The sequence below is a fragment of the Hemitrygon akajei genome, chromosome 29 (assembly GCF_048418815.1).
Source record: "Hemitrygon akajei chromosome 29, sHemAka1.3, whole genome shotgun sequence".
NCBI classification, from domain to species: domain Eukaryota; kingdom Metazoa; phylum Chordata; class Chondrichthyes; order Myliobatiformes; family Dasyatidae; genus Hemitrygon; species Hemitrygon akajei.
Window position 1 is genome coordinate 11,632,234 of NC_133152.1, and position 22,495 is coordinate 11,654,728.

At 40.6% G+C, this 22,495-nt stretch overlaps 1 protein-coding gene across 3 annotated transcripts in view; it reads left to right on the forward strand.

Moving 5' to 3' along the window:
• Positions 1–13,715, forward strand: part of ajap1 (adherens junctions associated protein 1) — a 299,903-nt gene extending 286,188 nt beyond the window's left edge. For all 3 annotated transcript variants that reach the window (XR_012096654.1, XR_012096655.1, XM_073031684.1), the window contains one exon: positions 3,553–13,715. Coding sequence is in view for 1 of the 3 variants with exons in the window: in XM_073031684.1 (XP_072887785.1) it covers positions 3,553–3,574 (22 nt within the window). In the remaining 2 variants the exon portion in view is untranslated. The remainder of the gene's footprint in view (positions 1–3,552) is intronic.
• The last annotated feature ends 8,780 nt before the right edge of the window (positions 13,716–22,495 follow it).

A 22,495-nucleotide genomic window follows, 5' to 3' on the forward strand; every position in this document is an offset into this window, starting at 1 on the left:
GGTTGATTTTATTATCATATGAATAAGCACTATAAAATTAGGATATGTTACAATACATAAATAGTTGTTTTGCTCTTTTGCATTATTTATTTATTTTAACTTAGTTTTTTTTATTGTTTTGCCTTGTACTGCTACCACAAATAAAACAATTTTCATAACATGTCAGTAATAATAAAACTGATTCTGATTTTGATACATGAATGGACAAGTGCATTGAAAAGTTTACTTGTAGCAGCATCATAAAAGCAATATTCACAAGAAAAATAAAAATTAAATGTAAATTATACATATTTTTTACAAGAAAGAGCACAATTAGAACAACAAAGAATATATATTTTATTGCAGAGTGGTCAAAGTGATTGTAATATTGCTAAACTGGAGTGATTGGGATTGGGTTGGTTGGTTGAAGAATTGAATGGTTGAAGAGAAGTAGTTGTTCTTCACAAACAAGAGGAAATCTGCAGATGCTGAAAATCCAAGGCAACATGCACAAAAATGCTAGAGAAACTCATCAGGCTAGTCAGCATCTAGACTTGGACTGAAACGTTGACTGTTTATTGCTTTCTATTGATGTTGCCTGCCCTGCTGAGTTCCTTAAACAATTTATAGTTATTTTTGAATCTGGTGGTGTAAGACTCTAGGCTTCAGCGCTTCCTGCTAGCAGGTGCTGCAGGGTGATGGATTAGCCTGGATAGGAGGGATCTTTGATGGTAGTGTTGCCTTCTTGGGGCATTGCCTCCGTTAGATACTCCTAGTGGTTGGGAGATGTCCATGATGTAATGGGCACAGTCCACTGATCTCTGCTACTTTTTTATTTCTGTGCATTTGAATTGCCGTATCAGACCATGATGTATTTTTCATGGATGGAAAGGAAAATTCCCTTCCAAAGGTGAACAAGCAAACCGACACTTTTATTTAATCTCCACGGATTTATGTGATCTGAGTAAGTTTTTGTATTTCTCAGAATGGTCGAAATTGCTCCAGTTCTCAGCAGAAGTGTGATGGAGAAGAGAGAGGCCAATGAATTTCTCCAGTATGTGACAGGATGTGTTGGCAGACCAGATGCCCAGGAAATTTACCGTGTTGCTTCCACTAATTGAGAGCACAGCTTCGGAAGAAATGTTGAGCAAACTAGCCCCTTTCCCTTTGGTGTAAAGCAGGGTGAGAGGCTACTTGATAGAGGTGCATAAGATTATATCAGCCATTAATAGACTGGACTGTTTTTCCCAGGGCACCAGTATCAGAGGACATCCTTTTATGGTGAGTGGAGGAAAGTTTAGAAGAGATATCAGAGTAAGTTCTTTACACAAAGAGTGGTGGGTGCCTACAATGCACTGCTGATAGTGTGGTACAGGCTGTTACATTAGGAAACTCTTAGATAGGCATATGGATGAAAGATGAATGGAGGGTTACAGCCTGTGAAAAAGTGATGGTTTAGATTGGTCATGGAGTAGGTTAAAAGTTGGCACAAAATTGTGCGGTGAAAGGCCAAACTTTGCTATGCAGTTTTATGTTCCATGTTCTCTCTATTGGTCTTATCCAGCTTCCCAATGCTAATTATCTTTGTGTGCTTAGATAAGTAGGGTCGAGTGAGCTCTCAGAGGAATTTGAAGCCAAAGTGCTTGGAGAGAGAGAAACCAATAGAATTTAGTGACAGCCAGGGTGCTTGTGCTGACGGCACACAGGAGTGAGATATATCAGCTATTTGAGTAGTGGGTAGTGTCATAGCAACAACCTTGCACTCAACATCAGTAAGACCAAATAACTGATTGTGGACTTCAGAAAGGGTAAGATGAGGGAACACACACTAGTCCTCATAGAGGGATCAGAAGTAGAAAGAGAGAGAAACTTCTGATTCCTGGGTGTCAATATCTCTGAGGATCTAACCTGGACCCAAAGTATCAATGCAGTTACAAAGAACACATGGCAGCAACATTCAGAGTTTCAGAAGATCTGATATGTTTCCAAAAACAGGTGAAAAATTTTACGGAAGTACTGTGGAGAGCATTCTAACTGGCTGCGTGACTGTCTGGTATGGCGGGGGGAGCGCGGTTGCTACTGCACAGGATCAAAGTAATTTGCAGAGAGTTCAAAATGTAACCAGCTCTGTCATGAGCAATAGCCTCTGTAGTATCCAGGACACCTTCAAGGAGCAATGCCTCAAAAGGAACATCCATCATTAAGGACCCCCTTCATCCAGGTCATGCCTTGATATCATTGCTACCATCAGGAAGGAGGTACAGAATTGTGAAGGCACACACATGCAACAATTCAGGAACAGCTTCTTCCTCTCTGTCATCTGAATGGACATTGAACCCATGAACACTATCTCACTACTTACTTTTATTTCTATTTTTGCATGACTTATTTAACTAATATTTATATAATTACTGTAATTCACAGTTTTTTCTCTATTATTATGTATTGCATTGTAATGCTGCCACAAAGTCAACAAATTTCATGTCATATGCTGGTGGTATTAAACCTGATTCTGAGGTAAAGAAAATGGTGTAGAGTTGGGATGAGACAACAGAATTTGGTCAATAGGAGAGGTAAATCTCCATTTTAGAAGTTGTGCTGGTACTCAGAAGGAAATAATAAATATCAAAGTAGTGTAGTTGTTATTGAGGGTTTCAGAGCTTGTGAGGATGAGATGATAACAGAAAAAATAATGCTGCAGGTGATATTCAGACCCATTTGAGAGTTAAATAGAAACTCTAGGGTGCCGACGGTGTGAATAACTGTCCAGGAGGATGGAGGTGAGAGTTCTAGTTCATAATGTTCCACATTCAACTCTTTGAGGAAGGACTCCATGGGCCTTCTGAGGTAAATGCTACAAGTGTTGAAGAACCAGGTGTAGTGTGATATCCTTCCTGACCTGTTGCTTTGGACTTCTGGATTTCCAGGTATAGTCTGGACAGAACAGGCTTCACAGCACTAGAAATTCACTTAGAAGCCCTGTAACCTGACCCCACTTCTTCTTGAAGTCAGTCTCTACAGCAAACCCAACATCAAAGACAAGACTCCACCCTTCACTTGTGCCTTTCATAGCCAATCAGAATGCTTACACCCACACCACACTGTTGTCTCCACTTTGACACTCACCCCTCATCAACATCCTTTTTTTGTATATAAAGCTTTTCCTGGTGCCAAATGATTCTGTTCTACTTATTCCACTACAGAATTCTCCATTTGCTTTTGATCTGACATTCATTCCATTCTCCCTATCTACCTGCTTAAATGTTGATTACCTTTAGCATCTCAGTGTTCTCATGACTTACTGTTTTTCTCTCCAGCAGTGCTGCCTGGCCTGCTGATTGTTTGGTGTCTTTTGTAATCTCTCAATGTAGCTAGTGTTAAAAAGAATGTCCCACAGATCTGTAGCAAGAGCTATATCCTAATACTTCCATTCTCTCAGACTTTTTCAGCATGTTATGTTTTACTGATTAGAACAACTAACATAAAACTTATTGGAAATGGGTTTGGTTAAATTTCATCTGGTTAATTTTCCCTTCACAAAAACAATATTTTTTCTCTTTCTCTCTCTCTCAGGATTCCACTGGTGAATCTGTAAAACACACGGATGTCGACTTTTTTTTGCACACCCGTAGGACAGGGAGCGAAGAGAATCTTGTTTATTTTTGTAAGTGCGGATGCCAATAAAGTAACATTATTTTATGAAGAAGAAAGCGTGGAAGAAATATTGAAGACTTGACCGTTTGCCAGAACTGGAATGGCATGCAATGTTGGGTGAGGAGAACTACACAGCAGCCAAATTCCGATAAGACAGATAACCTTTCAGAAGTGTCTATGGTGGAGATACAATCTCATGAACTCGGATCCACTACCAACAGTGCCATTAGATGCCACGTACTTAGAGACTGCAGGCTGGTACGATCCACTAACAGTACTTAACTCTTTGAGAAGCATTTAATATTTTTTGTCCTGGAGAAATAATATTTCTTCTTTATGTAAATGGGACCCTAATCAGAAATGATATTTCCTAAAGTAGTGTGTGTTGCTAAAATTAAGTCTTGGGGCAGTGATGAGAAATTTGAATTCAGTATATTCCACTTAAAGCAGAGTGTATATCGTGTTTAGCAGAGTTAATCTTTAAAGTCTTCATATTTTTGATTTATTTCCTAATCCTCTTTAAGTCCTGAATTGTTTTCCCAAAGCATTTGAAGTGAGGTTAAGAATCTACCCAACCCCTGAGAGAACATACCAGGGTGATTCTTCCACATTCCTGCAGGGGAGATGTTTAACATTCTGTCCAGCTCCTTCCACTGGAGAAACTGATGGGCTTTGAACTTCCAAGAGTCTTTAAGTCCATAGCACAGTGTCTGGAGTGGAGGCAGATGTTTTGGTAGTGATATGATGGAGGAATGTGATGGCCATACATGTTGACCACATTGCCGTCACCATGAACACTCTGTCACTTTTAGTCCCCAAATGAAAGGTGAAAATTCTGAGAACTGATCATTTTCCATCCTGTCAAAGAGAGAATAATTGCAAATATCATATGAAACTAGAAGTCTGTTCATTTAGTTTTCTGATTGGCTTTTGGTGGAAGTTAAGTTCTAAAATGCAGACAGTGTCAGCCGTTCCAAAACTCATACTATTAAACATGCTGTACACTCAGACGGACTAACTGATAGTTTCTCAGACTTCATTGCTGTTTTTATCAAGTTATAAAATGGCAGAGAGATCATTTTAACCCTCTGAGGTGCAAAGAACGTTTAAGTTTCTACTGATGTTTTCTGTCACTTTTATTTCTTTAATTGTATTGTGAAAATACTTCGAGCTGTGGGACACAGATCGCAACATCAAACGTGAAGGATGAAGATCTGTGTACGGCCTATGAAGACTGAATAACTTGCTCTTTGCATTGTTTTCTTGTACACCGATGCTGTTGTTGTCTTGAATATGATTCCTAGCCATGACAACTGTGGGTTTTACTTTAAGATCACACGACTATCTCATTATAAATTATGCTGTGTGATAAGTTTTCATTCAGCAACAGATGTTTTCCAGGGTAGAATAAATGGTCCTTAGCTAAGGGTACATGGAAGGACTATATGCTTTCTCAACTAATATTGAAAAATAATATTGCTTTTGAAGTTACTTTTAACCTGGTGATGGGGCAGGAATGAAATCTACAGGTGTAAGCAATTCTCTTTTTGTTAGCCCGTTTCCTTTATCTAAATTCAAATCACCTGCTCTGACCTCCAAAGATTCATGTCAAACATCTGTCTCCTCCCAAGTCTCACTCCAGTGCCCAGGTTTCCTGCAGGGCCAGTCAGACGTCATTCGTGTTCCTATTTTCACTGTAGGTAAAGTAACATCAGGTAACATTTTTACCCCTTCCCTGACCCCGGGATGCTATGGCTAATGTATGGGCAATGCACAAATAAGGGAGGTGTTACACTGAATGTTTCAAAACTTGGATTGTTGTATTTTATTTATTTATTGAGATGCAGAGTGGAAAAGGCCCTTCTGGCTGTCCGTGCCATGCCGCCTGGCATGCCCCCGATTTTACCCCAGCCTAATCACAGGAAGATTCACAATGCCTAATTAGCCTAATTTGGACTGTGGGAGGAAGCCAGAGCAGCCGGAGGAAACCCACGCTTGCACAAGAAGAACGTACAAACTCCTTACAGGCAGTGGTGGGAATTGAACCCGCGTGCTGGTACTGTAAAGCGTTGTGCTGACCACCACGCTACCATATCGTATGGGTGTGGAATACAATAGCACAAACACCATTAGATACTACAGGCGGTTCAGTCTTACATAAAATCTATCCGTAGCTGCCATAACGTTACCTTGCTAACCATATCCCAGACATAAGTAAAGACTGGGTACGGACCAAGTTGCTGGTTGCTTAAGAGTAACTGTTTCATTGTCTCCAGTTATAGGCTCAATTCTTATGTATGTGAAATGTTAATGCAAGTTTGCAGCATCCTCTGTGTTAAGTTTGAATCAGAGCCCAGGCAAGAACCCATAAGAGGAATGTTAATTAGGGTTTAAACCTGCTCTGATCCCTTCAGTCACCTAACAAGTCTGATATTAACTGTGCAGATCACCTACAAAGTATTGCTCACACACTGAAATGATTTGGAGACTAAATTAAAGCACAGAGAAGAAAATTATTTTTATCCAATAATACTAATTTAGGCTGTCCACTGGGGGAGTCGAACAACAGAGGACACAGCCTCTGAATAGAGGGACGTCCATTTAGAACAGAGATGGAGAGGAATTTCTTCAGCCAGAGAGTAGTGAATCTGTGGAACTTGTAGCCACAGGTGGCTGTGGAGGCCAAGTCATTGGGTATATTTAAGGCAGAGGTTGATAGATTCTTGATTTGTCGGAGCATGAAGGGATACGGTGAGAAGATGGGAGATTGGGGTTCAGAAGAAAAATGGATCAGCCATGATGAAATGGAGGAGCAGACTCGATGGGCCAAATGGTCTAATTCTTTTCCTATATGGTCTTAAAAATATTTTTATCCAATAATGCTAACTTAGGTTGTCACATGACATTTGGTTGAGTTGATCTCAGATCTAGCTGTAAAACACAGATCCATCCCCCTTTGAGACTACGGTAGTTACTGTATAGGTCGTGTTTGTGGTACTGGGAAGCCGGGTGGCTGTGAATTACACACGACAGACGGAGAGGTGAGGAACAAATGTGCAGCTGTTTATTTCACTTGTAAGTCACCTACCCAGAATGCCCTCTCACATTATGTTCAGTACATAACACACAGGGAAGCTTGACAGCAACCTGTAAGGGTCAAAATATATATGAATACATAATATATTCCTCTGCCTTTACCTTAAAGGTTCCAAAACACAGACCAGCTGCTGAACAAATAACATTAAATGGAATAATTATCAGATTCAACCAACAACAGAAAAACATTCTTTTTCTAAAATAGGGAAAGAGGATAGACTGCCTCTATTCCCCTGTTTAACCCTGGGGATTATTCTGCCCCACGTGCTGAGGGTTAGTGACTAAAATGGAGATTCAATCTGTCTGGAGGCCACCTGTTCTTGTGAGGGTGCCGACAACCTGAGGCTGACGGCAGAAGATAAAAGTTATTTTTATCTCTTGATGGTGTATGTGTAGATCTTGGGTTGGGTACTGCATTGTCAGTAGGGGACACCTCAGAGAGCACAGGCGATGGCGGAGCACTGGCTGTGTAATCTGGTCTTAACAGAGTTTCTGCAGTTGTTTCAGAATCCTGTCCCATTTCTAAAATTGGATCGAGATTGGTCAGTTTGTGTTGGTTTTCAATAGCCGCAGAAGTGGACAACAGCTGATCAACATGTCTTCTTGAGCTATTGTGGTTGCTAGTTTTCACTGTGTATGACACAGGATTAGTTTGTGCCACCACCATCACAGGTATCCACTTTGTTCCAGAGATGCACTGTAGTTCTGGGCAAATACTCTTGCTCTTGCTGTGAAACTTCTGTACTTTGCCTTGGTATGTGTCTCTGCTTGGGTTTTCTGTTCATTTAGCACAATCTATTTTGTGTTTGGAGGTCTAAGCAATTCAAGCCAGGTGCAAAGCTATATTTTCATTAGTGCACTTTGGTGCTGGCACGAGGTGTGTTCTGGTATGTCAGCAAGAAAGTGCTGAAGATGCTGGTTGAGAGATCCATTTCCCACTGAAGTCTTGAGGGCATGCTTCATTGTTTGTATGAATTTTTCAGCAAAGCCATTAGTGGCTGAATGATACGGTGCTGCCTTGATGTGCTGAACATTGTTTGCTTCCATAAATGCCTTGAAGTTTTCAGTCTGGAGTTGTGGGCCAATGACACTTACAAGCTGTTGAGGAAGCCCCAAAATGGCTAAAGATGGAATGTATCTCCTCAATATATTTTTCAAATGCTGTGCTCTTCATGATGGCAACCTAGGGCCATTTGCTGTGTCCGTCTACTGCAACCAAGAACATGCAACCATCTACAGGTCCTGCAAGATCTGTGTGAATCATTTGCCACGGTTCCTCAGGCCATTCCCATGGATGCAAAGGAACATTTGAAGAACATTCCTCACTCGCTGACAATGTGGGCATTCTCTTGAATAGTTACATTCAGTCTTGGCTACCGTAAGTAGCTGTGTGTGATTTCTTTCATGTGCACTACGCCACAGTCCCCTGAATGTAGCTCGTCAAGCATTTGCTTTCTTAGCGGTGGAGGAACGGCAACAGTCCATTGAGCATGGTAGTTTTTCAATACTATGGTTGGCTCTCCTTTCCGTTTGTGAATTACCACTTAAGATAGAACAGGGTCAGTTCATGTGTGCTTCTCCACTTGTGCCACTGTTATCGAAGCTGTGCTATTTCCTTGAAGTAAAAGATCTGTTTTGGGGATGGCTCTAGAGCTGCAACAGCACAGGGAAGTCTGAATAGTCTATCAGCATTCGAACGGTGCTCAGATATTCTGTGTCTCATGTCATACCAATGTGCAGTTGGGAACAGAGCTCAATGTTGCCATCATTTGACATCCAGGGAAGGAATGGCTGCCTTAGGACCAAAAATTGTTATCAATGGGCAGCAATCTGTCAGTAATGCAAACTATTGACCAAAGAGGAATTGATGGACTTCGTTAGCTCCAAAGACAATTGCAAAAACTTTCCACTCAGTCTTGACATAATGGCTTTCTGCCTTTCTTAATGTCCTTGATGCAAAAGCGATTGGATGCACTTCACCTGTCAGAATGATGTGTGAGGTAACTGCCCCCACACATGATCCATCACAGGCCAACCGTATGGGCAATGGAGTGTTGAAGTGCGTGAGTGCTTCAGATTGTGACAAAGCTGGTTTGGCCTTTTTAAGAGCCTCTTCGCAGTGATCTGTCCATTGCCAGTGTGTTGATTTATTTAAAAGCTCATGAACTGGTTTCAGAATGCCAACTAGGTTAGGAAAAAATTTCCATTGTACGTTAGTAGCCTAAGAAAGATCTTAATTGACTTGCATTTTGTGGTGATGGAGCCTCCATGACTGTCTTCACCTTTAATGGTGCTTTGTGAAGATCTGAGTTGTAGATCATATGGTCCAAATATTCAATCCAAGGTTAAAAGAACTCACACTTGTCCTTCTGGATTCATAGCCCATATCCTTGAGTCCTTGTAGTGTAACATTCAAGGCTTGTAGGTATACATGCTATTTTTTCCCCAGTAATGGGTAAGTAATCAAAATAGCATGGCACCCCAGTCAACCCACTCAGGATCTGGTCCATTGCTTGCTGAAAAAGTACGGGAACCGAGGTAATGCCAAGTGGAAGCTTTCAGTATCTGAACACTCCCTTGTGAGTCACTATGGTCAACAGTTCCTATGACTCTAGCTCCACAGGCATCTACAAATATGCTTGACAAAAGTCAAATTTGCTACAAGTCTGTCCTCTGGCCAATCCTGAAGAAATTTCATTAATGGGGGGAAGAGGCCTTAAGAACCTGGTTAATGGTTACCTTAAAGACCCATCTCTTTTTAGGACAAGAACCACTGAAGTTGCCCATTTACCTACACACACTGGTTCCAATATCTTAGTTTGAAGCAGTCTTTCCAATTCAGCCTCTCCCTTTGGTTTGAGAGGATATGAAACAGGTTTTGGCTTCAGGCATATAGGTGTTGTGTCAGGCTTAACAGCCAGACCAACAGTTATTCCATTCATTTTGCTCAGTTATCCTTTGAATACTTTTCCCCATTTCTTCAAAACCTCTTGTAAACCAGTGTCCCCACGAATCAGGTGCACTTTGCGCAGATAAGTTTGAGCTGCTCCAATCAGAAGAAGCAGAGAAGTACCAGATAACTATAGTATCTTTAACAATGTACAGTGCAAGTTTCTTTCTCTATTCGTTAATCTCCACTGCAGTCGGTACTGCTCCCCTCACTAGAACAACCTCACCAGACTAAATCTTTGAAGTCACCCTTGCCCCCTTCTGTAATCGGATGCTGCAATTTCTCCTTGTAATCTATCTCTGACACCAGCGATACTGCAGTACACCAGTCCACCTACATCCTCAATGTGGCCCCATGCAACCCAATAGCTGCTTTAGTGTCCTGAAACAGATAAAACATGCAAAGCTTCTTCAACGACAGAGTGAGGGTCACTCAGTTTATTTTATCTTGTTCCCATGTTTCATTTTGTTCCTCCAATAGTCATTTTTCTTTAGCATAGTGTTTTTGGTTGCTAGTGTCATTTTACTTTTAAATACACGTTCAATAAGTCACTTTTTTCCACGGCTTCAGCAATCTAAATCCTTATATCAGCATTCTTTTGCTCGATGCCCAGTTTTGCCACTGCAGTAACATTGTCTGCCAATAGGAGTCTTATTCTTAATTTTGGCAGAAACTTTATGGACTTGGGAAGATGTACTTAATAGCTGTGCTTCTTGAGCTGCCATGCCCGTTGATGTACTAATCTCAATGTCAGTCTGTCTTCGGTAAGCAAATATTTCTGAAATGCCTCACGACCACAGACCACATAGGAGTCTATCATGTAACATGTTATTCAGCAACTGCCCAAAACCACAGGGTTCAGGCAGTTGCCTCTGCACCTCCACAAACTGTGAAATCAACCTGCCTTCCTCTTGATTCCTTTTATGAAACCTAAGCCCCTCAGCAGTAATCAAAGGTTTAGGTGAGAGTGGTCCTTTACAATTATAACTATCTCATCATAGGGCTTATTGCCAAGCTTAGCAGGTTGGACTAGACTGGATAATAAATCAAATGCTTTTGCACCTATCACAGTCAGAAAAGTTGTAATATGAATATCATCTGAAGTTTTGATTTGCCAGTGCAAAATATTCAAATCTTTCAGTATATGAACCCCATTGCTCTGCAGCTGGTCATACAGCCCCATAGTTCCAAACATTGTTGCCATTTTCAAACACAATCATGTTCTAGAAAAGCTAACTGGTCTTATCTGTGTGTCTCTCTGTCCCTTAATTGTTCTATTTAACCATCCCATTCTTGTTCTTGCCCCTTGAGCTCTTCACTGGCCATTGACTTTTCAATCACCCACATTGCACAGCGCCAACATTGCACATGGATTTTTCCTGCTGAAGGAGCGATAACAATAAATATTGCGTGAGGGCTTGTCAACTCGTCGCCAGTTGCCCTGTCTGTGGTACTGGGAAGCCAGGTGGCTGTGGATAACACACAGAGATGGAGAGACGAGGAACAAATGTACAGCTGTTTATGTTTCTTGTTAGTCATCTACCCAGAACGCCCTCTCACATTACTTTTGGTTTGTAACACACGGGGAAGCTTGACAGCAACCCGTAAGGGTCAATATATACAGCACTCGATTACATAACTGTATTGTCCATATGAAAGAGATTAGCTGTGTACAGACTGAGAAATGAAGCTTGAGTATGAAGAATCAGGATCAGCCACTTCCATGGATCAGCTATCTGAGGGAAAATTCCAGCTTACACCCAAAACAACAATAGTTTCCTCCCAAAATAAAATTATCCCAAACACTGGCCTAAAAATCCCTCCACACCTGTTCACAATAAAAATGCTGGGAAATTTATCTTAATTTGCTCAACTCTGTTCTTTGATTTGCTTATAATGACAAAGGCAACACAGATAGAGCTCCTGAGATGATCAATCATTTGCTATCCCCGTGTGAGCTGACTGTCTGTGAAAGAAATTATTCTGTGTTTTAAGCTTAGTACCCAGGCAAATCTACTTAATGAAATTATGCTTTGTTCCATCTATTGTTAAAAGACCAATGCACCTACGTATGCATGTGAGTGTGTGCGCGCACAGACCCATGCACACACATTCCAGGTAATGGGGAGTATTAGAGTTAGACTTTTGTGTGTTGGCCTCATGTAGTCACAGAACAGTGTCATACCCTAACCATTTTCTCATACACTCTTTCTAACCAACGTCTTTCCACCTCTTGATCATTAAATATATACGTTTGTCAATGCCATTGAATCATGTGTCTCTAAGGATTTATAGACCTGCAGTATCTTCCCTGTCACTTTCCCCAGTTGCCATAATCTCTCTCTAAAAAATATTTTGCACTAGAGAATGCCAAAGATGGAAGCATGGTTTCTGTAGAGCATTGAAGAGCATTGGTGGTTGAGCAGTGCCTACAGATGAGCACACCAGCATGATCAATTAAAGCAGGCAGAAAAGTGAGATCTTATAACAACAACAACAGCAAGAAGTTTGGAGTTTGCAAGCCCAATGCCTGGCAGCGAATGAAATGCATGGGTGAATCTGAATATTGAAGCCTCAATGCAGATGCTACTGGGACCTGTTTCATGTCAATAAAACTTCAATGAAGATTACAAAGCTAATTGAACCACCTTCTTTCCCATTTTCCATAAAAATTCATTAAGATGTTGGCCATTATTAAATAATACATTTGTGCAGAAGGAAAATATTGTGCTTATGAATTATCATTCATTTGTTGACTTCAATTTTTAGTTCCTTAGCTGTTTACCCTTTTGGGGTACCACATTTCAATTTCACTTCCTTGACATATTTGGGTGCCCTAGTACAGGGACCCAACAGAGATGTCTTCCACCAACGTTAGTGTATTTACACAACAGACTCACTCTTCAAAAAAACAACTTGTAGATGTTCACCATCACTGTTAGGTGATAATTGAATGGATTTTGTTTGGAATGCAGACTGTAGTTTTATAAAAATGGGAAGTATAAACTGCTCTTTATTCTAGTTAAAAGTGAAAATTTAATCCACTAGTTGAAAACCAAGGATATGTATAGGTAAAAGAGAAAAAGATATTAAGCAAAATTATATAAAATATTATTTAGTGTTAGTATGAATATCAAATATAGCCTTTGATCACCTTTTTTTCAAGTTCCATGTCAATCAATTGGCTAATTATTAAAAACACATAGGAATTAATTTGTTAACCCAAAAGAACCCATTTCAACCCTCCACATCTCCACAACAATCCAAGCAATGGTCTCTACATGTGCCCATTTCGATTTCAGAATGGAAAGCTACATTAAATAATGTCTTCCTTATTTTTAAAATGAACTTTGAGAAAGAAATCAGTATCCCAAAGTGTTCAGAATCAGATTGGCCTTGGAACCTTTGCTAGTTGCACTCCATAGTTGGTGTTCATCTTCCCTGCACCCCAACAACAGTAAAGGACTTCACTCATAAATTTGATCAAAAAATTTAAACTCTCCTATTTGTTATTATATAACATAATACTGTAGACGTGCACACATGTGACACATAGACCTCTCTCATACTCTCACTACATGAGCAGTATTAACACAGAGACAGTCCTGCACATTGCATAGACTGTTACACAATGAATTCTTCCACACATTGGGTATCCCAGTCGACAAAGTTTGGTCATCTGACTGGGGAGCCCCTGAGGCTGCTGGAAAATATAGTACTGAAAAGGGTGTTCAACTATGGAAATGCCCAGACTAGATGGTTTTCCAGTGATGGTTACTCCATTGGATGGTCCTTGCGAATGAGATGCATGTTGGAAGGAGAAGTTCTCCGAGCTGGGGAGCATGCTGTTGAATTAATGTGTGTATTAAGCTGGGAAGCTCACTAGACCATGATTCCAAAACCATATAGGGACAGGGCCCAAATCATGGAAGAAATTTTACAGAGGGATCTTTTGTGAGATGATAAGGAATAAACTGAGCAAAAATTCCAAAAATTTTTACATCTTGATAGAATAATGAACAATTATTCAAACTGCAATGATGCAACCTGCTAAGTTGTAGCGAGGAATAGAACTTTTGTAAATGAACTCCATCTGCTTTTTGAACTGTCAGCAAGTATTCATAATATGGACTGAAATGGGTTCTAAAAATCCCCATGGTAACAATAATTTGAACAATGTTAGTGAGGTTTAATTACTTTTGCAGTAAATACTCACTGATGTTTCGTCTTAACAAGAAAAAACAATACCTTTTTTTTCAATATTGTGTTAACACGATTTTACACTCTCACTGAATACCACTCCTGCATTTTAAAAATGTAATGTGTTATTCAAAAGGCATTTTAAAATATTGTGTCAGTTAAATAATACTTGTTTTATCCTTTTGGCTCACAAAAGGTGAAATTCTTAGCGTAAAATCTGGTCTATAAGCGACACTTCAAACTGGCTTTAGGTCTGTTAAAAGCAACAGTAACTTGTACACCAGGACAATTTTTAAATATATTTTATTCGAATGCAGAACAGAAAACTATAAGGTTAGAGATTAATATTTTCAATATTCTTGTGTCAGATTGCTTCCTTTGATATTTCAAAAGCAGGCATTAGATCATCTAAAACACGCTCACATCAAGTTTCTTGCTTCACTACGTTAACAGCTTCCTTTAATATGACACGGTGAGGAGCCATGATACAAACCACCAAATTGCTTGTAGAATAATGGCAAATAATCTCTACCTTATAGGAAGTATATTTTATAAACCTGCAACACACTGTATAGTCCGTATTGTACGCTAAGTTTTAAAGAGGAAGAAAAGCTTTTGCTGTCACTATCTTTTTCTATTGAAACAAGTGGTACTTTCTGGAGAGAGAAAGAGAGAGAGAGAATATATATATAAATAAATATAATATATATCCATCTTCCAGTGAGAGCAAAGGTGTATTTTTTCCTCAAGGGAACAGTTTCATTGGGGGATGGTTTCTATTTTGTCACTGCTGTACTTCTGAACTGTGTGTTTGAATGCACTGTAAACACAACCTGTACCAATTCTCTTGTGTAAGTTTAGTACTCTGATGTTGCTATTAAACCTGTTTAACAACAGTTCTCACTGCCTTTGTACCCACTTCATGCCAAAACCCTGGCTCATGCCGCAGATTCCGGAGTCGGGAACATGAGGCCCGTCAAAGAGCAATACCCGGTTTCCAGTTTATGTTCATAAGCTTTAGGTTGTTCCATGAGTGAAGAATAAGGGATTTGAGGAGACCCTGAAGGAACATGAATTGAAACAGAAGATACACACACAGTCCATGTACAGGTACGAACGAATCCACAGCACGTTTTCAGGTAAGGAATTATACACATAGAACACAGAACAATACACATTTCAGAGTAAACAAGGATATAGAAAGCAAAGCAGAATACAAATAGGATAAAATTTACAAAACAAATCACTGACATATAAGTGAAATAAAGGGTGCATGGCACACATACATGTCAAACAGTTTACTTAATGTTTGTACTATTAGGAATGAATGCACAGATCATACGTACAGATTGGATAGAATATACTTGGCTGTGATAGATAGACAAGGATGGGGCACAAATTGCCCCATCAGGAAGAGGGGGAGAAAATGTAAAATAAAAAAAAGACAGGAACAAATCAGAGTGTGAAGGAGAGAAGGGTGTGTGACCAAACTTGCTGATTTTGCCCTCTTTCCTGGGATGTCTGTGGGAGCATGAAAATCCAGTGATTTTAATGTCAACCGAAGAGTTCGCTGAGAAATCTGGCCTATTGCAGTGAATCCATGCTAACTGCTCCAAATGGATCGCTCCCATCTGCATTCAGTGAGCAGAAGGCAGCCAGCCTGGAACCAGCACAGTGAGGTGCACCTGCTATTGAGGAAATAGGCAAGAGCCAAACCCTGTGGAAAGGCTCCGTGAACAGGATCACCAAAATAATTGCTTTGCTTATTTTCCCATTTACACTCCAACATCTGTAAGTAAATGGAGAGTGTCTGAAGGGCAGTGAGTTGTTGGAAATCCTCCAGCATACAATGTTCAACCTGTGTTATTCTTGTTCTCTGTAAACATTGGATTTACCTGAGGTAATGTCCCCACCAGGGCTGGGGATTCTACCCAGCAATGGACCGGGTTGAAAGGGGGAGTGAGGGGGATACTAATCCTAGGATATGTTAGTGTAAAGACTAATTTTAACTTCCTAGTGATTACTGACTTCCTACTTGACACGTATGGGGTGCTGCTATTGGTATGTGACACTTGATGTTCTAAAGTCAGGTGGTGTACTTTGCTTGGATCTATTAATCAATTGGCTGGATCATATTTTGAGGCTTCCAGGGAGTGAAAGTCACCCTTGTGCTTTAAATTGCTTGCCCAGAAATTGAAGGCTATGACGGAACGGATCTTCTTCCATAAGATGCATATCCAGTGACTTAATGAATCAAGCCAAGTGTTGTATGTGAGACAGTAACCCCGACAACATCATGAGGGCCTAAGTACAATGCAGGAAGTCTTTGTGTCAGTAAGCAAGCAAACCTGAGTTCATCCCTCCATCCTACACCTGAAGCAAACACCTCTCCAGCCTTCCTACCGGTCTCACCAATTCACTCTCCACATCACACCTGTAACAACGCCACCTGATCATGTGTTCTTGTTTCCATTCTAAATGTACTCACCTCTTCCTTTTTGATTCCTTACACATTCACAGAACTCTCTCTTGCATCCACAATCACTTGCACAACTACCAAATCTTCCCCTAGAAACATAGAAACATTGAAAACCTAAAGCACAATACAGGTCCTTTGACCCACAAAGCTGTACCAAACATGTCCTTACCTTAGAACTACCTAGACTTACCCATAGCCCTCTATTTTTCTAAACTCCATGTACCTATCCAGGAGCGTCTTAAAAGGCCCTATCGTATCCGCCTCCACCACCGTCACCGGCAGCCCATTCCACGCCCTCACCACTCTCTGTGTAAAAATCTTACCCCTGACATCTCCTCTGTACATCTGTCATATTTCTTTCTCCTTTCCGTCCTGTTGTATGTTTGTTCTTTCGTATTCATCCCCTTGCCATCGTTTATCCAACCTATTAACTCCCCACGTCATATATTTGCATATTGTCTCTCAGACTCTCCCTATTTACACTCTCTCTTGCAGAACAAGAGAGGGGGAGGCTCAAAAGCCAGTGATCTTATAGCCCCATGTCTTAAAAAAAAGTGTGATCATGACAATTGTAAAGCTGCCATCAGCTCCTGACAAGCCACACACTAACCCTGAGCAGACTGAAGTGATAAGCTTCTTTTCTTGAGTCCGCTTTTCTTGCCCATTCCAAATCTGAGTATGATTTTCACTTACAGCTACATGGGTGTTTGGGCGGATACTTGAACAAGATTTCTATCTCTGATTTTGTTGGGTTTCTCTGCTGAAATTGAGATTCTCAGCACGGATGATTCTACAAGGAATCGTTCTAATCCATTCTTCATGAGGCAAAGTTTAAAGCACTGTTTCAAAGGTGGTTCCTCTTGTTACCTGGAGATGTTCCCCACACAATGCAGACAGAACAGTTGATCACTTAGAGACTGTACAGAAAGAATAAGCTTACACTCACATCAAGCACTTCACAATTTGCAAATATACAGAATTGATTTGCACCCAGTGACGTTAGTGCAGTGTGTGCTCGCAAATTGGTAAACAATCTTATCTTTTTCCCTAGGTTATCTTGGATGATGGTTCACTCATCTGAAGCATTCTCATGAAACTTTGTTTCCAGGTTTAACCTGAAATGGGTCTCCTCCTTTAGTTCCCTACTGGAGTATCCTTGGAAACTATAGCCTCAGTTTTCCAGAGAGGGTCCCACCGACCTAATATGTAAGGTTCACCTCAGCAACTTTCTGGTCATGACTCGGTCTGTGTCTCTTACAGCAAGATGGGTACAGAGCCAGTAATCAACTGCCAAAGATAAAGCTGCTTCTATAAATGTTAAATATTAGCCAAAGCTGGGAATATAAGAGTAGGCAGATTTATAGTACACCTTTATATAATATTGGTTAAGGCACATTTGAAGTTCTGATTACAAAACTACAGCAAGAATATGACTGCCTTTATATAAAATGCAGCTACATGCAGCATTCTAGATTGCTGATTGTCATTCCCCAGTACACAAGTGTAAAGGAGAACAAAATGGTTGCTACTCAGGATACAACATTTAAAAAACACACACAATAAGCATAAAGAACACAACTAAAAAATCACAATAAATGCAGTATTGTACAAAAGTCTTAGGCACATGTAAATATCTCTTTAAAGTGAAGATGCTTTCAAAAATAATGAAAAGTTTCTAAATTTTAAAAAATACTATAAAGAGCTGTAGAAAGAAACTAAATCAAGTCAATATTTGATGTGACCAACCTTTGCCTTTCAAGTTGCATCAATCCTTTTAGGTACACTGTCATGCAGTTTTATTTAAAAAATCGGCTGGTAGGCTGTACCAAGCATCTTAGAAAACTTGCACTAGTTCTTCTGCCAACCTTGGCTGTCTTGCTTGTTTCTGTCTCTCCAGGTAATCACCGACAGCCTTGGTGATGTCGCGATTAGGGGTGTCTGGAGGCCATACCATCTGAAACCATGTAAGAAATCTAGGCTGCCTAAGACTTTTGAACAGTATTGTATGAATACACAAGATTACTTATATACACAAACCGACTGAATGTATATAAAAAAGATACATAGGGTGACAGACAGGAAATGATAAAGAGTTGATGGTGGGGGTTTGGTGGGATGGGTTAATGGGTGGTGGTGTTCATTAGTCTCTTAACTTGGGGGAAGTAACTGTACATAAACAGTGGGTGAGAGTTAACAGTCCATTATTAAATACCTGAACCTTTAAGTGAAATTAATAATTCATATTTTATTATGTTTGGACAGATGGGCTAAATCAATGTGAATGGGTGATAGGGGACAACCAAGTTCTCAAAGGTTGGAACACCATATTTGGACAGGCTCACTGTGATTGTTGAAGGTATTGTGGTCTTGTCCCAGCATACATCTCCACCTCAGCTCTATATCAGTGTTTTGATTGCAACTCTCCTTTTTTCATGCTTGTTGTCCTCATATCTGTATTTTGTGTCTTTCCAGGACACCTGGATAACAGGTTTGGTGGGGCAGTGGTGAGTAAAATGGTTGGACTATTACTCAATAATGACACTGGTTACAAGTGCTCATTGGACGTTTAGGATTGAGAATGGATGGATCACAGCTGCTCTAAGACCATTGGTGTTGAAGTTCACAGTATTGGGTATCTAGAGTATTTGTGATGCCTCATTAGTCAAATACATTTTTGACAGGAATGATTAAGAATGTTGTTGCAATAATAGGTTCTGAGACTTTAGTTGGAAAGGCAGCACAGGGCAAAGGTCTGGGATTACCTCTTGTGCTTAGCTTCAGTGGATACAATCAAACTCAAAGCTTGCCCAGTCACAGAGGTAAGAAAGCAGGCACAGTCTGTGGTCTGTGCGTCTGCAAAAGATGTGTCCTTTTCATTTCCTCATTCTCTCAAGCCCAGAGTATGTTTAAATTCACCTTGATTAAATGTAGTGGATGCTCACTTAAAATTAAAATCAAAATGATTCTAGGCAAGGGCACAGCAGTTCCAAGAATTCTTTTTCTTAATAACGCTTTCCTGGCCCCTTGTGTGTAAGAAACATCAGCAGTGTATCCATTTGTCCCCTCTTGCCTTTTCCAATAGTTTGTAAGATCATGGCTAATATTTGAATTCAGCACCACTCTCCTTTACCATTCCCATATCTAATGATTCCCTTAATACCTGAAAACCTACCAACATCTTTTTTAATATACACAGTAATTGAGGTTTCATAGACACTTTAGGTATGGAATTCCAGGAATTCATTGCTAAAGACCATTCTTCTCAACCTAGTTGAAATGGTCAATCCTTTGTCTTTAGACTGGGACCTCTGATTCCAGACTCCCCAGCCAAGAATCATTCTCATTGCATCTCCTGTTACTTCCTGTACAAGGTTTGCATCCTTCAAAGAGAATGTCTCTCATTCTTCAAAGATCAACGTCTGTTTGATTCCACTCAGGGGACAATACTCCCACCCAAGAATCCATCTAGTCAAACATTGTTGCACTCCCTCTCTCATGTGTTTTCATCCTTAGGGAGGGAGATCAGAACCATACACAATTATCCGGGCGCAGCCTCACCAGTGTGGTATGATCTTAACTCTTGTATTCAAATCCTGTGTCATACAGACCAGCATACTATTTGCCTTCTGCATTTTAATTTTCAGTGATTTGTGTTCAAGGATATCCAAGTCACTCTGATACCATTCAAAAATTTACCTTTTGAAGACTATTCTATACTTGTGTTAGAAACATGGAAAACCTACAGCACAATACAAGCCCTTCAGCCTACAAAGCTGTGCCAAACATGTCCTTACCTTAGAAATTACCTAGAGTTACTTATAGCTGTCTATTTTTCTGAGCTGTATGTACCTGTCCAGGAGTCTCTTAAAAGACCCTATCGTATCTGCCTTCACCATCATCACCGGCAGCCCATTCCAAGCACTCATCACTCTCTTCGTAAAAAACTTAACCCTGACATCTCCTCTGTACCTACTTCCAAGCACCTTAAAACTGTGCCCTCTCATGCTAGCCATTTCAGCCCTGGGGAAAAGCCTCTGGTCAATGCCTCTCATCATCTTATACACCTCTATGAGATCACCTCTCATCCTTTGTTGCTCCAAGGAAAAAAGGCTGAGTTCACTCAACCGATTCTCATAAGGCATGCTCCCCAATCCAGGCAACTTCCTTGTAACTCTCCTCTGCACCCTTTCTATGGTTTCTACGTTCTTCCTGTAGTGAGGCGACCAGAACTGAGCACAGTACTCCAAGTGGGGTCTGACCAGGGTCCTATATAGCTGCAACATTACCTCTCAGCTCTTAAACTCAATCCCACGGTCAATGAAGGTCAATGCACCGTATGCTTTCTTAACCAAAGAGTTAACCTGCGCAGCTGCTTTGAGTGTCCTATGGACTCGGACCCCAAGGTCACTCTGCTCCTGCACACTGCCAAGAGTCTTACCATTAATACTATATTCTGCCATTTTCACATTTTCCCACAGCAAGAACATAGAACATAGAAGAGCACAGCACAGGAACAGGCCATTCGGCCCACAATGTTGTGACCAACTCCATGAACTTTTTTTTAACAATGCAGATGACCACCAAGAATTTCATCATCATTTTGAAGTTGCAGAGCAATACAGGACAGAAACAGACCTTTGGCTCATTGAGTCTGCACAGACCACAGGACACAGAACAAGGCAGCATAGCAATTGGCCCTTCAGTCCATGATAAAATCATCGAACACTACAGCACAGAAGCAAGTCCTTCCACCCATCTAGTCACAACAAATTATTTCTGCCAGTCCTGTCGAAGTACACCTAGCCCTCTGTACCCTGCCATTCATCTTCTTATCCAACCTTCACTTAAATATTTCCATCATTTATTATCCCTCTCAACCCCAGTCTCCTGCCTTTTCCCCATAACATTTGATGCCCTGTCTAATTAAGAACATATCAACCTCTGCTTTAAATATTCTGAAATTTCTGGCCTCAGTAGCCATCAGTGGTAATGAACTCCACAGATTCACCAGCTTCTGGCCAAAGAAATTCTTCCTCATCTCTGTTCTAGATGGCCATCCTTCCATTCTGAGGCTTTGCCCTCTGGTTCTAGAGGCAACATTCCCTCCATCTCCACACTATCTAGGCCTTTCAAAATTTGATAGGCTTCAATGGGATCCACCCTCATTCTTCTAAACTCCACTGAGTACAGGTCCGGAGCTATGAAATATTCCTCAACCTTTCATTCGCAGAATCATTCTTACGATCCTCCTCTGGACCCTCTCCAATGACAGTACATCTCTTCTTAAATAAGGGGCCCAAAACTGCTCACAGTACTCCAAGTACTGTTTGACCAAAGCCCCTTTGCACCTTGGAATTTTCTTCCCATTTGGAAAATGGTCTATGCCTTTACTCCATTTACTTAAATCCATGACCATGCACTTCCCTACACTATATTGCATCTGCCATTTCTTTGTCCATTCTGTCAATCTGTCTCAAGTCCTTCCACGGACTCCATGCTTCCAGAAAACTATCTGCCCCTCCACATATCTTTGTATAATCTGCAAACGTGGCCAAAAAATCATCAATGCTATCATATAAATCATTGAAAAGAATAGTCCCAATACGAAACCCTGCAGAACACTGCTAGTCACTTCTAGCCAAGCAGAATAGGCCCCCTCCCCCATTCTATCCATGCTAGTATTTTTCCTGTAATATTATTATTCTTCTTACCTTGCTATCCCTGATAGTGTCTCATAAGACCATAAGGTACAGGAGCAGAGTTAGGCCATTTGGCCCATCACATCTAATCTGCAATTTCATCAAGCCTGATCCAATTTTCCTCTCAGCCTCAAACCCCTGCCTTCTCCCTGTATCCCTTCATGCTCTGACCAATTAAGAATCCCTCAACCTCTGCCTTAAATATACAGAGACATAGCCTCCACAGAGCCTGTGGCAAAAAATTCTTCAGATTCACCACTCTTTGGCTAAAGAAATTCCTCCTCATCACTGTTCAAACGGATGCACATTCCAATCAACTTTGCCATCTCCTCTCTCATGCCTCTAATTCCCTTAACTCCACTGTAATACTGATACATCTGACTGTATCTTCTTCCGTTCAGACAGCAGGATAAATTTTATCATATTATGATCACTGGA